The 13,789-nt window shown below is 54.4% G+C and overlaps 1 protein-coding gene across 1 annotated transcript; it reads right to left on the reverse strand.

The window, feature by feature from the left end:
• Positions 1-3,554: 3,554 nt before the first annotated feature.
• SOX9 (SRY-box transcription factor 9) lies at positions 3,555-9,100 on the reverse strand. The gene is made up of 3 exons (XM_080680009.1): positions 8,296-9,100; positions 7,088-7,341; positions 3,555-6,503 (listed from the first exon to the last, which is right to left on the reverse strand). The coding sequence occupies exons 1-3, from the start codon at positions 8,724-8,726 to the stop codon at positions 5,653-5,655; spliced, it is 1,536 nt and encodes a 511-aa protein (XP_080536135.1). The 5' UTR covers positions 8,727-9,100; the 3' UTR covers positions 3,555-5,652.
• Between the last annotated feature and the right edge of the window lie 4,689 nt (positions 9,101-13,789).

The raw sequence follows: 13,789 nt of genomic DNA on the forward strand, positions 1-13,789 counted from the left end.
TCTGGCAAAAGGGATTGTGAGATACACAAATTTGTGCCTAATCAAGAGGTACAGGGACTTACAGAGTTTTATTGAGGTGGGCAGGAGGGAGTGACTAAGGAACAAGAGACTGGGTCACTTCTATGTCAATTGGGTCAGAGTAAATTTCATGTCACTGAAAAATGGATGAGATTAGAAGAGGAAAAAAAGTTAGGAAGTTCTCACCTGAATCATCCCCCAACCCATTAACTACCTTATCTCTGCCATCCTCGATTAGGCCACCATCATCTCTCTCTGGGTGGCTGCTATAGCCTCCCAACTGGCCCTAATCATGTGCTCAGAGTACACGAACAAGAAAATAGCAGGAGGACTCTGTGTTTTTCCTGCCTTCTCTAGAATGTAAGCCCTGTGCCTGGCCGGTGTGGTTCACTGGTTGAGCATCGATCTATGAACCAGGAGGTCACAGTTTGATGCCCAGTGTGGGGCGTGCAGGAGGCAGCCGATCAATGATTCTCTCTCATCATTGATGTTTCTATCTCTTTCTTCCTCTCCCTTCCTCTCTGAAATCAACAAAAACACATTAAAAATAATAATAACCTAGAAAAAATAAAGGGAAGCCCTGTGAGGGCAGGGGGACTACATTCACTGCTGAATCCTGACCCAGAGGGGATGCTCTCCAAAGGGGAGAAGGAAGAGTAGAAACCGCCCAGAAGTGGAATATGGCACCTTGAAATCGTGGCAACTGGACTAAAGTCCAACAGAAAATTTTGGCATTTCAAAGGCCGTGTCCAGCCGAAGCGTCAAGGTAATGTACGTATTACCCGAATTTTGTCTGGTTGTCTTGAGTGAATGCAAATCTGACATTGCCTGGCCCGAGTTGTCTTTGGTCCACGAACAATTCTTCAGCTGTCCAGCGTGAACGAGTTCTAGACTGTGAATGGTGGAAAAGCAGCAGCCCCATGGGAGCCCAGCAAACTCTTTCCAGCTTCCAGAGTTAACAGGAGACTCTAGGAAAATGCAGGGCAGAGATGGCCTAAGAACGGAAAAGAAGAAATGAGTAGGAAGAGGAAGTGAGGCAGAAGAAATAAAGAACATTTCTTGTGGCCTTTCGTACGCCGTGCACCTCTGCTGTGCCCATGAGATAATATCTTCTGAGAAATGAAAAGCATTTGGGTCTCAGAGGAATAAGAAAAGTATGTAAGGACAGGTGGTAGAATGTTACGGTAGAGATTCCTGATACTGCGTCGGTGACCTCGCCATGAAAGGTTGGAACGTATTAAGCACCTACTAAGTGTCAGGACTGTTGAAGAGAAGGGAAAGCATCTTGCTGGCAGCCTCTGATGTCATAGTTTGCTATCCAACAGACATGGTCATGGGCAGACCCAGGTTTTGGGGGGCCTGAGTTGTATCAGTTTTTTTTTTTTCAGGGAGGAGGGGGATCTTCAAAAACAAGGCTATACATTTTTAAAAATATGGGATTAAGTCCAAGGCCTTAATAGAAGCTAGTGAGGAGTCCTGAAGCTTAAGCATCTTTAGCGACCTTGTAAGTGACTCTAGCAATTGACAAAGTGTCAGAGTGGTGCCTCAAACATGTTCCTGTTGGAAATGAAGCGGGGGGTGGGGCGGGGTCGGGGGGTGGGGGGGAACAGGATGGAGCTGAGCTGGGAAAGTCAAACACACTTCTCACACGAACCCATAAGCACCATGTTCATTACAGCCCGAAAGACTGCTTCTCAGTGATTTGTTCATATTCTCTTAGGTTAAAAATTCCTTTTATGTTTTGGTTAAAATGGTTTTCCAAAAAGTTTTATTGCAAGTCTAAGATACAAGCTATTTCTGGTCTGGAGGACTCTCTGCTAGGATCCCAATACATGTCTTGTTGTCAGGGTGATAAGCCCTGCATTTCTGGATTTGGACTAAAAATGCCTCTAAAATATTTCATAATCTGGTGATGCTGGGCTTTGGATCTGGTGGGTGGGGGTGAGGGGATTCAGAGGTGCCCGCTCTCTGCACTCGGCTGTCTCCTGTGTATCAATGCCATGGGGGGATTTCCCATGAAAACCCCAAACATTTTCCTTTACCTTCCAAAGGAATCCTGTGCCGACCAGGAGATTCACAGCGAGTGAATTCTCAGCCTGCTCTTCGCCCCAAACTGCCCTCATGCAACCCTATTCCACCAGGGACGGATTATCAGCATGCTAACAAAAGGGAAACGGAGGCACGGGGCAGTAAGCAGCCTGTTCTAGGTCACCCAGCAAGTTTATGTCTCAGTGGCATCTTCTGGCTCTCGGAAGGTCTGCCCAAGGTCATGCGCTGAGGGACACTGAGGAAAGAACACGTTCCTAGGAGTGGAAATCTCGAAAACCTAGGTGGGGACAGGACTGAGTGTGATTGGACGCTGTGTCAATTTTCATGGACAGAGGGATTTGGGCGAATACGAATTTAACAGACGGTTATAAAGGACTTTGGGAGTGTTGGCAAGGGGGAAAAATAGAGATTTTTGTAAAAATGGAGGATGGGCTCTGGGCGTGGGGGGTGCGGTGGGACTTTATGGCACTAACAAGCAACAGAATCTGCCGCCTGGGATGGGGTTGGGGGTGGGGGCAGGGAGGTGTTTGTGCCGCACCCAGCAGATCACAGGCCCTCAATCCATGCGCTGCCTCGATTTGATAACTACCATTTTCCTGGTTGCCATGATCCTGGCCTGGGGCGCAGGCCAGGGATCCAATCGGCAAAAGCAGACAATGGGAGGTGATACGGGAGAGTGGGGTGCTGGTGAAGGCCACGGGGGCGCAGGCCCAGCCACAACCCCAGCCCAGGTGGCAGAGGAGACCTGCCTCCTTACAGACACTTCCCCATCAGGATCAGCTGGGTTGGGGGCGGGGTATCTCCGTGTGGGGGTGGGAGGGAAGGAGCGATTTCATCTGTGTAATGAAAAATGACCTGAACGGTTCTCTGATCCTGGAAACTCCCATCTAACCGGGGCCAAGGAAAACAGGATTAGGTCTTATTACTTCTGCGATGGCTTTGCATCTGCTCAGAAGGAGTTAAACCGGAGGGAACAGAAAAAACCCTCTCCCTCTATGGCCCCTGCAGATAAACTCTGAATGATTTCCCGGGTTAATAGGACAGGCTTCCCCGTGGCCTCCCCTCCCCCAGGCACTGGTTGACTCTGGCTTCCTTCGCTTTTGAAGTGGACACCCCATTTTGGGGGGTGCGTTCATCATCCCAGAAAGCTGGCTCTCGTGAAGTCAGACAAGTCACCCCCTCCGGCCTCTCCCTTCTGACAAGCCACTGACTTCGGGGCTGATATGCCCTCCCCACTTCCACAGGGTTGCCCCAAACCACCACACACACTTGCCTGCGTGGGCAACTACTGACACGTGATTCTCTTTGTGCTCCAACGGGGTGGCACTCGACAAGATCTTTGTGTGTCCATGTTTGAGGGCACAGTCTTCCCAGGCCGGTTTTAGGATTGCCAAGAATGCACTTAAAACCCCGAACCTCACAGGCAACCATCTCTCTGGGCCCACGTTTCTTCAAACCATCCTTTTCCCAAGAGAAAGGGGTGAGTCCACAGGGCAGTGTTCTTTTTATTGCAATGTATATTTATTGTAAACAATAATATACAAAAAAAAGAGAGAAAAGGTAAGTTTCACAGAGAGAACAGAAGTTTCGGGGTGTACGGGGAGGGGGACAAGGAAACAAAACACAAACACGAACCAAACCTTAACCTAAAGACAAAATATGATTTAAATGCCAGGTTTTTTAAGTTACAGAAATATTTTTTTTTTAAAAAAAAGATCTGCTTTTATACAGAAATGGAAAGATGCCATATTATAAGAGTGCTTTAAGATTTTATTCTACTGACTTCTAAAACTGTTAATATATCTTTTTTTTTTAAATAAAAAAAAAGTTTGCTGTCTTTTTTAAAAAGCAATCCTCAAACGCTCCAGCCACAGAAATAATTAAGAATTAAGGTCTGTCAGCGGGCTCGCCCCTCCCCCTTTCCTCCCTCTCTCCAAGAGAACATGCAGAGGAATAGGATGACACCGGCTCCCACTGTCCCGTGTCACACCACACGCACGCCGTGTAGGCAGCCCGAGATCTGTGGCAGAAAACACTGCAAAGGACTCAGTGATACACTACATTTGAAACCTCTCATTTGTACAAAAAAAAAAAAAAAGAAAAAGAAACAAGTTTCCAGTTTTTCAACAAAAAAACAACGAAGAAAAAAATAAAAGGACGGACAAAAAGGCATATTTATACAAATCTAGGACAAGGAATCCAAAGAAACTTGCTTTTAATAATACAAAAAAAGGATTAAAGAGATAAATAAAAAAAAACAAAACTGGTTACAGTTAAGAACATAATTTAACAAGATGACCATACTCTTTGAGGAAGGCTCCAACAACCTATTTTAAAGGTAAATTTTAAAAATAAAAAAAAGATGCTTTTTTTTTTAATTAAAACCTCTCCTTACAAAATAAATAATTTGAGCACGTGGAATGTCTTGAAGGTTAACTGCTGGTGTTCAGAGAGGCACAGGTGACTGTGGGAGGAGGCTGGCATCTGTGTTCCACATGGGGCCAGGCAGCCAGCGGGCAGGGTGCTGGGGCTGGGGGAGGCACTCACTGGCTGCTGAAACATCCCCAAATCACATTTCCTCTCCTTGCCTTTTGCTTCTTGCTTACGATTTCCTTGAACAGGCAAACGCAGGAGGAAATAGATGCACTAAAAGAGAGCGCAAGTATTTGTCAGCAGCATGTTTTTAAGGCTCAAGGTGTGTGTTTTTTTTTCTCTCGTTTAAAAAATATATATGTGATAACGCTTCCCATATGCTTCTCTAGACTAACGTGTCTACTAGGTCCATACTTGCAAAATAAGGCCTTTATTTGTCTAAGGCAGTTCCTCCTCCAATCAGAAAGCCTGAGGCATTAAGCAAAGCTAACACCTCCCCCCCTCTCAACTCATAACACAAACCTGTGGGGGTTTTTTAAATGTTAATACAACAACACTTTTTTTTTCTTTTTTTGTAAGAGAAAGCAAATCTGTACAAAAATACTCTGGTTGCAAGAAAAGCTAGGGCACGCTGTTCCACTAAGTAGTTTAGCTGTTGGAAAAATAAGAGCATTTAATTTTTTTTAAATCTAAAAATATGTATAAATCCCCTCAAAATGGTAATGAATCATACACAGTACATACTAAAAATATTTAAAATAGAGAATATTCCTCACAGAGGACTTTCTTCTTTAATTACTGCTAAAAAATAATTACAAAGTCCCAACAGGCAGAGAGATTGAGCAAACACGGTCCCACGGGTCTCCATCCCACGGGTCTCCATCCCACGGGTCTCCATCCTCGAGCTCGCTGGGGAGAAGGCTACCAAGTCCGGCCTCTTGTGGAGATGCCGCGGGCGCCTCCAAGCCCCGAGTGGCCTGGCCACTGCCTGCCTCCAGCAAGGTGGGCATGCGTTTTGGATAAGCGAATGTTTCTGTCTTGGAATCTGGGTCCGAGTTGCCTTTTAGCTTAAAATGTCTTTATGGAATGAGAAGAGGGAAAAAAAATAATGTCCAAATGAACAGAAATCGTGGTGGGCTGGTTTTCTTCCTTTCTTCGGTTATGTTGAGGAACATCACGCCAATCATCCATCACCCTTTGTCTCCGGTCTCCTCAAGGTCTGGTGAGCTGTGTGTAGACGGGCTGTTCCCAGTGCTGGGGGCTGTGGGTCTGCGGGATGGAAGGCACCCCGGAGGTGTCGGCGATGGGGGTGTACATGGGCCGCTGCGCCGGGTTCATGTAGGTGAAGGTGGAGTAGAGGCCGGAGCCCTGGCCGGCCGCGTGGCTGTAGTAGGAGCCGGAGTTCTGGTGGTCGCTGTAGTCGTACTGCGAGCGGGTGATGGGCGGGTAGGAGGGGCTGTAGTGCGGGAGGTTGAAGGGGCTGTAGGCGATCTGCTGCGCCGGCGAGTGCTGCTGCTGCTCGCTGTAGTGGCTGGGGCTCAGCTGCTCCGTCTTGATGTGCGTGCGCTGGGCCTGGCCCGCCTCGCTGCTCAGCGGGGTCAGCGTGTGCGCCTGCGGCTGCGGGGGCGCGGGCGGCTGCTGCGGGGGCGCGGGCGGCGGCTGCTGCTGGGGGGGCGCCGGCGGAGCCTGCGGGGCCTGCGGGGGCTGCTGCGGGGGCGGCGGCGCCTGCTGCTTGGACATCCACACGTGGCCCGCGCCCGCTGGGGTTGCCGCCGCGGTGCTGCTGATGCCGTAGCTGCCGGTGTAGGTGACCTGGCCGTGCGTGGCCGGCACCCCCGGGTGGCCGTTGGGGGGCAGGTACTGGTCAAACTCATTAACGTCGAAGGTCTCGATGTTGGAGATGACGTCGCTGCTCAGCTCACCGATGTCCACATCGCGGAAGTCGATGGGGGGCTGTCGGCCCCCCTCTGGCAGGGGGCGCCCCTCTCGCTTCAGGTCAGCCTTGCCCGGCTGCACGTCGGTTTTGGGGGTGGTCGGTGGCGTCGGTGGGCCCTGGGATTGCCCTGCATGCAGTAAAAGAGAAAGAAGCGCAGGAAAATCAGCAAGGGGTGTGCAAAGACCCTGGTCTTAGGAACCCTCCGGAGACCCTCCCTCCCTCCCTGATAAAGGATCCAAGGGCCCCGCATCCGCCAGGGAGGCGCGCTGCCCTTGGAGATGTGACCCTCCATAATTAACCTGCCAGCACACACTGGACCACCTCCTTTCATCAGGGGCACCTGAGGACCCTCCGCCAAATTGCTACTTGTAGGAGTCCTGGGTGTGTGTGCGGTGGGGGAGCAAAGCAAAGAAGGGTGACGTCCCTTAAAGCTGTAAAGGCATTTACCTCGTGCAATAAAAATCAATCTGCTAGGACGCAGGACGTGTGTGTGTGTGTGTGTGTGTGTGTGTGTGTGTGTGTGTGTGTGTGTGTGTGTGTTTAGGTAGGGGCTTCCTGGGACCCTGGGCAGGGAGGGGAGGGGCAAGGGGTGGGGGATGGTGGTTCCCTCTCCCGGGTGGCGCAAAGTCCCTAAGCAGAGCCTATTAGGTGGAGGCCTAGGGGTGCGCCAGGCGGGTCGTGGCTGGGCTCAGGGGGCCCCGGGGGACTCACCGGAGTGCTCGCCGGGGGAGTGCACCTCACTCATGCCCGAGGAGGAGTGCGGCGAGTCGGCCTGCAGCGCCTTGAAGATGGCGTTGGGGGAGATGTGCGTCTGTTCGGCTGCCTCCTCGGCCTCCGCCTGGCCGTTCTTCACCGACTTCCTGCGCCGGGGCTGGTACTTGTAGTCCGGGTGGTCCTTCTTGTGCTGCACGCGCAGCCGCTCCGCCTCCTCCACGAAGGGCCGCTTCTCGCTCTCGTTCAGCAGTCTGCGTGCGCGAAAGGGGGCGCAGAGAAAAAGAGGGGGGGGGGAGGTCTGTGAAATCTGCGGCGCTGTCACGGCGGCGGCGGGAGGTGACCCCCGACCTCTCCGTTGCTGCTTTTGCGCACAACCCCGTCTCCCTCCCCCTGCTTTCCAGCCAGTGCCACAGCTCATAACTTTTCTTAAACAACAACAAAAAAGTAAAAAAAAAATCAAAAAAAAATCTCCCCCATTCTTTTAGTGGGACGTGAGCGGTCACTCCGCGCCCCGCCCTCTCCCCTTCTCTTCTATTTTGGAAACCCTGCAGATGGAAATAGCTCTCCGCTGCCCGGTTCTTAATGCCTCTGCTACTGGAGTTATCCCTCTCCCAACTCACCCCACCCCACCCCACCCCACCCCACCCTCCTCCTACTCCCTTCAAACAAAAATGTTCCCCCAAATCCCACTCGATTTGCAAGGAGCCCCTCCTGCCCCCCCCAACACTGCTCCCACCTATTTCCAGGAGCCTCCCTCCTCCGCCCCCTTCCGGCTAGGGGGTCCTCTAGCCTGGGTTTCTCTCCCCGCCCTCCATCCCAACTCCGTGAGTGCAGAGCTGCAGGAAAGCGCGAAAGCGCGCAGTTCCTGGGAGAGAGAAGCAAACTTCACTTCCCACTCCAGCACCCATTTGGGACTGCAGTTCATCAGGCTGGCCCCCTCCCACCGTGCGTGCGTCCTACTAGCCTTTTCCCACCCGCTTGCCGTCCATCCCTCCCCCCCCCCCGCCCCGCTACCCACCAACCTCCCTTCCCCGGAGCCATCCAAGAACTTTGTCAAACTCCCAGCCAAGTTATACCACGTCCCCACCCCCCTCCGGCCCCACCCCGCCCGCTGCGGAAGGCGGGGCACGGAGAGCGGGTCTTGGCCAGCGCCCCCCCTCCCAACTCCCCCCACCGCCATGGAGCCCACCCGGCCGCCGCCCTACCTCCAGAGCTTGCCCAGCGTCTTGCTGAGCTCGGCGTTGTGCAGGTGCGGGTACTGGTCTGCAAGCTTCCTGCGCGCCGCCTGCGCCCACACCATGAAGGCGTTCATGGGCCGCTTGACGTGCGGCTTGTTCTTGCTGGAGCCGTTGACGCGCACGGGCATGGGCACCAGCGTCCAGTCGTAGCCCTTGAGCACCTGGCTGACGGCCTCGCGGATGCACACGGGGAACTTGTCCTCCTCGCTCTCCTTCTTCAGGTCCGGCTCGCCCTTGGGGAACGTGTTCTCCTGGGGCCTCGTGTTTTCGGTATCGGAGCCGGAGCCCGAAGGGCAGGGCGAGCCCGCCGAGTCCTCGGACATGGTGGGGCTGGGGGCACCGGACAGGCCCTTCTCCTGCTCTTCGGTCATCTTCATGAAGGGGTCCAGGAGATTCATGCGCAGGCCCGGGGGAGGGGGCGGGTGGCCGGGAAAGGCGAGAAGCCGCGGCGGCTCGGGGACTCGAGGCGCGGGCTCCTCTCCCCTCGGCTGCCCGGACGCGGAGCGAGCGGCTCCCGGGGAGCCTGGCGCGTCACTCAGCGGCGGCAGCGGCGAGCACTTGGGAAGGCGCGGGGTGGCCAGCCCGCAGCTGCCCGCTTCAAGTGGGGGAAGGCGAATTGGAGAGGAGGAGGAGGAGGGGAAGAAAGAGCTAAAGCGGGGGCGATTGCACCCCTTTCCCTCTCCTCCTGCAAAGAAAAGTTCCTGGGTGAAACTGGCAAGTCGTGGCGCCACTGAAGTTCCCAGTCAATTTCAAGCTCTGCTCTCCGCTCTCCGACTTCCAGCCCGGCTGCTCTTTAATAAATACTCCCCCCTCACCTTAGAGACGTCCAGCCAATCAAGGGCTGGCAGGCAGCTGATTGGATCGGATTGGGGGGGAGGGGGGAGGATTGTGGCGCTGGGCTGGGTGACGAGAGGGGCGGGGAGGAGCTGGGCGGGGAGGGCCGCCGCTGGCCCGGCGGTTAAGGGGGTGTGTGGGGGGGTGCTGCTGGAAAGGCGGGGGACCCGGGACATCCAAGTGTGTAAGTTTGCCGTACTCTCTCGCAATGTCAGAATTTCGGTGCGTCTCTGCGCGAATCTCCGTGTGTGTTTGCGTGCGTGTGTGTGTGTGTGTGTGTGTGCCCGCGCGCGCGCGCGCGCGCGCACGCATGTCTAGCCTAGGATCTACCCCCATCCCCAAAGCATTTCTCCTCCGAGCTTTCTCCACGGTCCCGGGGACTGAGCCGGAGTTTGCAGTATTTGAGAGGCAGTCCCTCCATAATGCGCAGCCCGGTTGACGCGCCTGGAGCCTGCCTGTGCCGAAAGTCCTTAGGAATGGTCTTTTGCAACAAATGTTTTGGTGACTCAGCGCCCGCTGTTGCTCTGTAATAATCCATATAAATAGGTGAACATGCTCTGGTTCGCTGGGGCTGGCGAGGCTGGTCGGGATTCGGCTGCGCTTTTGCAAAGGGAATCAATGAAACGCAAAGCTAACTCCCCGCGAAGGCTAGGCTGGCTGCAGGCGGCTGTGCAGCCCCGCGCTCGCTCCCTCGCTGGCTCGCTCGCAGGCAGAGCCGTCCTCAGTCCACGCCGACCTTGAACTCCGACAATTCCAGCCCCCCAGCCTCCCCTCCTCCAAGCCCCTACCCCACCAAAGCGCCTCAGTGACAGGGCAACTGCTTTGATGGTCTGCTCTTCACCTCCCTGCCGAGTCAAAACGCCAGCCGAGTTGCCCGGAAAGAGTGTGCAAACTGGCTTTGAGCGATTATCAATCGAACTGTGCGAAGGTGGCCGCCCGGGGCCGCGCGAGGCTGAGGCCAGTCGCTCGGTTTGTAAAAGGCTAAACAAATGGGTCCCGCTGCAGGCGAAACAGGCCACTCGGGCGGGTCGCGCTGCCTGCCTGCTTTCGCCCTCCTTCACAATCACCTGGAGGGGGGAAGCGCCCGTGGACCTCACTTTATAGTCGGGTCCTTTTGTGACTCGCAGACAGTAGGGAGTTCTGTGGAGGGCTGGGGGTGTCTGATGTATTTCCAGTGTGATTTGAGCGCAATCTTTTGTGTTTACATGCCTGCTTAGAGTCTGGTTGGGTATCTTTTTCTGGGGGAGAAGAAAAACTTTAGTCGCCGAGGGTTACTTCTCTTCAGAATCATAACTAAAAGCCCAACTGAGCAAAACTCTTAATTTTCAACTTTCCCCTCCCCCCCCCTTCCTGGCTCCGGCAAATATTCACCTCGATTTAAATGATGGTTCTTGTGACTCGGCCGGAATCATACCAAAGACTTGTTTATTTCTAATTTGCAAATTGCGGGGAACTCTGATTTTAAAGACGGTTTTTCCTTGAGGAATTTTCAAAAATTTTCTTTTCTTCCAAAGAACTCGACATTTCTTATAGGAAACGGAACTCTTCAGAAAGTAGTAAGTTGCAACCCTGTTAAACAGTATTTTACTTTTTAATCGAATGTAACTCTCAGTTGATGTCTCGGTTATCTTAGAGTTTAACAGGAGGTTAAGAGATCTCCATACAGGAGTCTTGCATTCAAGACTTCCTAATATGCCGGGAAAAGAATAAGAACAACTTTGTCCTTATTTTTGGGAGAAAAAGTCCCGCGTAGTATGGACTGAATCCTGGGTCCTGGGGAGGGGACATTCGTGAGTATGACTAACTGTGTGATTCGTAGGCAACTGGCCCAGAAGGAGTCTCAGACACCAGGACTTGGGGCAGAAGTTTTAATCAAGGCCTCTGTATTTAGTTGTATTTTATTGTAATTCTCCTGTTTACTGGCATAAAAGGCACTGAAGACGACCTTGACTTGGAGGTAGTTTGGAACATTTCACTAAATATTGGTCAAGAAAAATACGCACATATGTAAGCCTATTTTAATACATTTTCATAATAGGATATAAAATATGCAGCGCTTTAAATAGTTAGTTATAGTATTATATACATTTTGTGTTCGTTTGATACAAGCGTTTTGTATTCTTGTATCTTTTTGGAAAACATGATAAACAATCAGTTGACTTAAAAACTGGACTGCAATTTTCAGCTGCATCCAGAGGGGGCGCCAAAAGCCCAGAAACTGTCTCAGCTCGCAGAAACTGCAGGAAAACTCGGATAGCTGCGGTGGAGGGTGTGTGTCCCTCTCCATCAGGACTCTTCTGCCGCTGAGATTTATCTGCAGAAATTCCGACACGGTATGCCCTCCCGTGAGGATCCACCTCTGGGCAGCCCAGTTAGGGGAGCTGGGAGGTGCGTGTCTATAGAGGACCCGGCCGATAAAAAGCGCGCTCCCGGTGCCTGACAATTCTATTCTGCACAGAACGTGGAGACCGAGACCACAGGAAGGGTCCCCCCACCCCCACCCCGCCTCCCAGATGCCAGGCGTTGTCCTCTGCCAGGCGAGCTAGGGCCAGGCCGAGTCTGACGCGTGGAGACCATTGATTAGCCAGTGAGGCCGTCCTGAATTTCTTCTGGGGTCTGGGGGCCAACTCCCCCATCCCCATCCAGGGGCTCGGTTCGCTGCGGAGTGACTTTCCCCCTGTCAGTCGCCCCTGACTTTTCTTCCCGACCCCCGGAATACAGCAGGGTTTGGGGGTGGGGACAGGAACCCTTTCCCCAGAGTTGGGGCTACAGATGGGGAAACTGAGGCCCTTGGCCCAGTGTTAGCCAGAGCCTTCTGCCAAGAGCTAAACGCCTTTGGGACGCACGGTGTGGTGGGGCCGAGGAAGGGAAAGGGCACTGGTCAGGAAAGGGAAAGGCAACCAGCTGCACTTCGCACGTAGCAACGACGCGCATTCGGCCCAGGCACCTGGGCCAGCGCCGTGAGGTCTGCCACGGAGGGAGCGGAGACCTGGAGGTGCGAGCGGAACCCCAGGGAGACCTCAGGAAGCCAAGATCTGGGACCCTCCTCCCCCTTCTCTCTCTTTAGGCGTCTGGGGGGCCGGCGCCAGGCTCAATTTCTCCAGCCGGGCCGCCAACCTCCCTCCGAGTCTACGCGGGCTCCGAGGTCGGAGCCCGGAGTTGTTGGCACAGAGCGAGTTTCGCCGGCTCTGCGGGGCGGTGCTGACCCGGGGTGCCAGGGGGTGGGGTTGTGTCCGCGGATGGGGAGCGGGGGAGCGGTGTGGGGTCAGGATGGGGTTCCCCATACCTGAGGAATGAAGGAGCATAACTCCCTTCCCCAAATTCCTTAGCTAAAGTGGAGACCATGCCTAAATCCGTCTTCAGCAGGGATGCGCGTCCTTGAAGAATCGGGTTGGGGTGAGCCGCGGAGTCTCCCAAAGAGCTCAGCCCTGGGCCACCTTTTCCATAAAGGTGCCCAGAGACGGGGCACCCCTTCTCCTGTCAGGTCCCCAGGGCTCGGTTCTCTGCAGGTGGAAGACCCCAATCCCTGGTGGGCCCTCAGTCCCCGCGCCCTGCGCTCCCAGGCGCTCCTCGGTCATTGGTACATTGCACTGGGAGCGGAACCTCCGCTTCTCTTTGGAAGGAGCAGCAGGTAAGGCGAGGCTCCGACAGGCGCCAGGCTGGACGGCTGCAGCCAAAAGGGAAAGGAAAGTTGCAGATGACTCCACAGGGGCGCAGTGAATACCTGTGCCCGGCCGAGTACAGGTGACCCCCGGACACGTTGCCCTGGGGTGTGCCTGTGTCATCACAGGCCCAAGCTCCGTGAGCGCAGTAGACCTACCTGTGTGTTTCTTCCCACTCGGGTGCCTGTGTCCGCACCCCCCAACCCCCACCCCCACCCGCGCGCCCCTAGAACTGAAGGCCAAGGTGCTTTTGGGTTTTCTTCCCTCTTCTGTTTCCGGAGAGAAAGAGGGATGAGAGGGACAGGAGGTGGCGGTGAGGGAGGTGTGAAGCATCCGTGTGCTCCTGCCCGCCCCCCCCAACTGTGGGTCTTGGGGAAGCGGTGGCTGGAACCCATGTGGGGGGCCCATGTGGGGGGGGCCTGAGAGGGGTGGGGTTCGAACCAGCACCTGAGCCCGAGAGAGAACTGCTGGCTTCTCTGGGCTGGCTGGCTCTCCGCAGGGGGGAAAAGCATGTGGGAAGTTTCTGTCCCAAAGGGACTGTGTGCCTTTCCCCCCTTTCTCTCACTTTTAAAAATCCCAACTTTCCCCCCAAACATCTGTCGTTAGTCAAGGCATAAGGGAGCCGCGAGTCAATACCTCAGCGCACCCCTGGAACGGCCTGTGGGGGGGCGGGGAAGTTCCCAGGCAAGTCCCCCCCCAGGCCCCCTTCCTCAATGCTCCTCTCTTCAAAATCTGACATCCTGGCTGAGGGTGCCCTCGCCTTGCGGACTTAAACATACAAATAGAGGCAGCGGGGACTCCAGGGCCCAGAGGCTCACTCCCCACTCCACCCCTCAGCCTCCCTAGGGCAAGGATTCGCACCTGCACCCCCTCCTCCCCTCAGGTCACCTCTCCAGCGGGGGCGCGCAGGGGGTGGGGGTGGGGGGTGTAGGACCAGGGAGCGCAGCGACAGAAAGGAGCTGGAT

The sequence above is a fragment of the Plecotus auritus genome, assembly GCF_963455305.1.
Source record: "Plecotus auritus genome assembly, chromosome: 7".
Taxonomy (NCBI): domain Eukaryota; kingdom Metazoa; phylum Chordata; class Mammalia; order Chiroptera; family Vespertilionidae; genus Plecotus; species Plecotus auritus.

Coding starts and splice junctions, on each gene's coding strand:
- SOX9 (XM_080680009.1), bottom strand. CDS start 8,726: ATGAATCTCCTGGACCCCTTCATGAAGATGACCGAAGAGCAGGAGAAG. Junction 7,342..8,295: donor ACGCTGGGCAAGCTCTGGAG/GTAGGGCGGCGG, acceptor TCGCGCACGCAG/ACTGCTGAACGAGAGCGAGA. Junction 6,504..7,087: donor CTCCCCCGGCGAGCACTCCG/GTGAGTCCCCCG, acceptor TACTGCATGCAG/GGCAATCCCAGGGCCCACCG.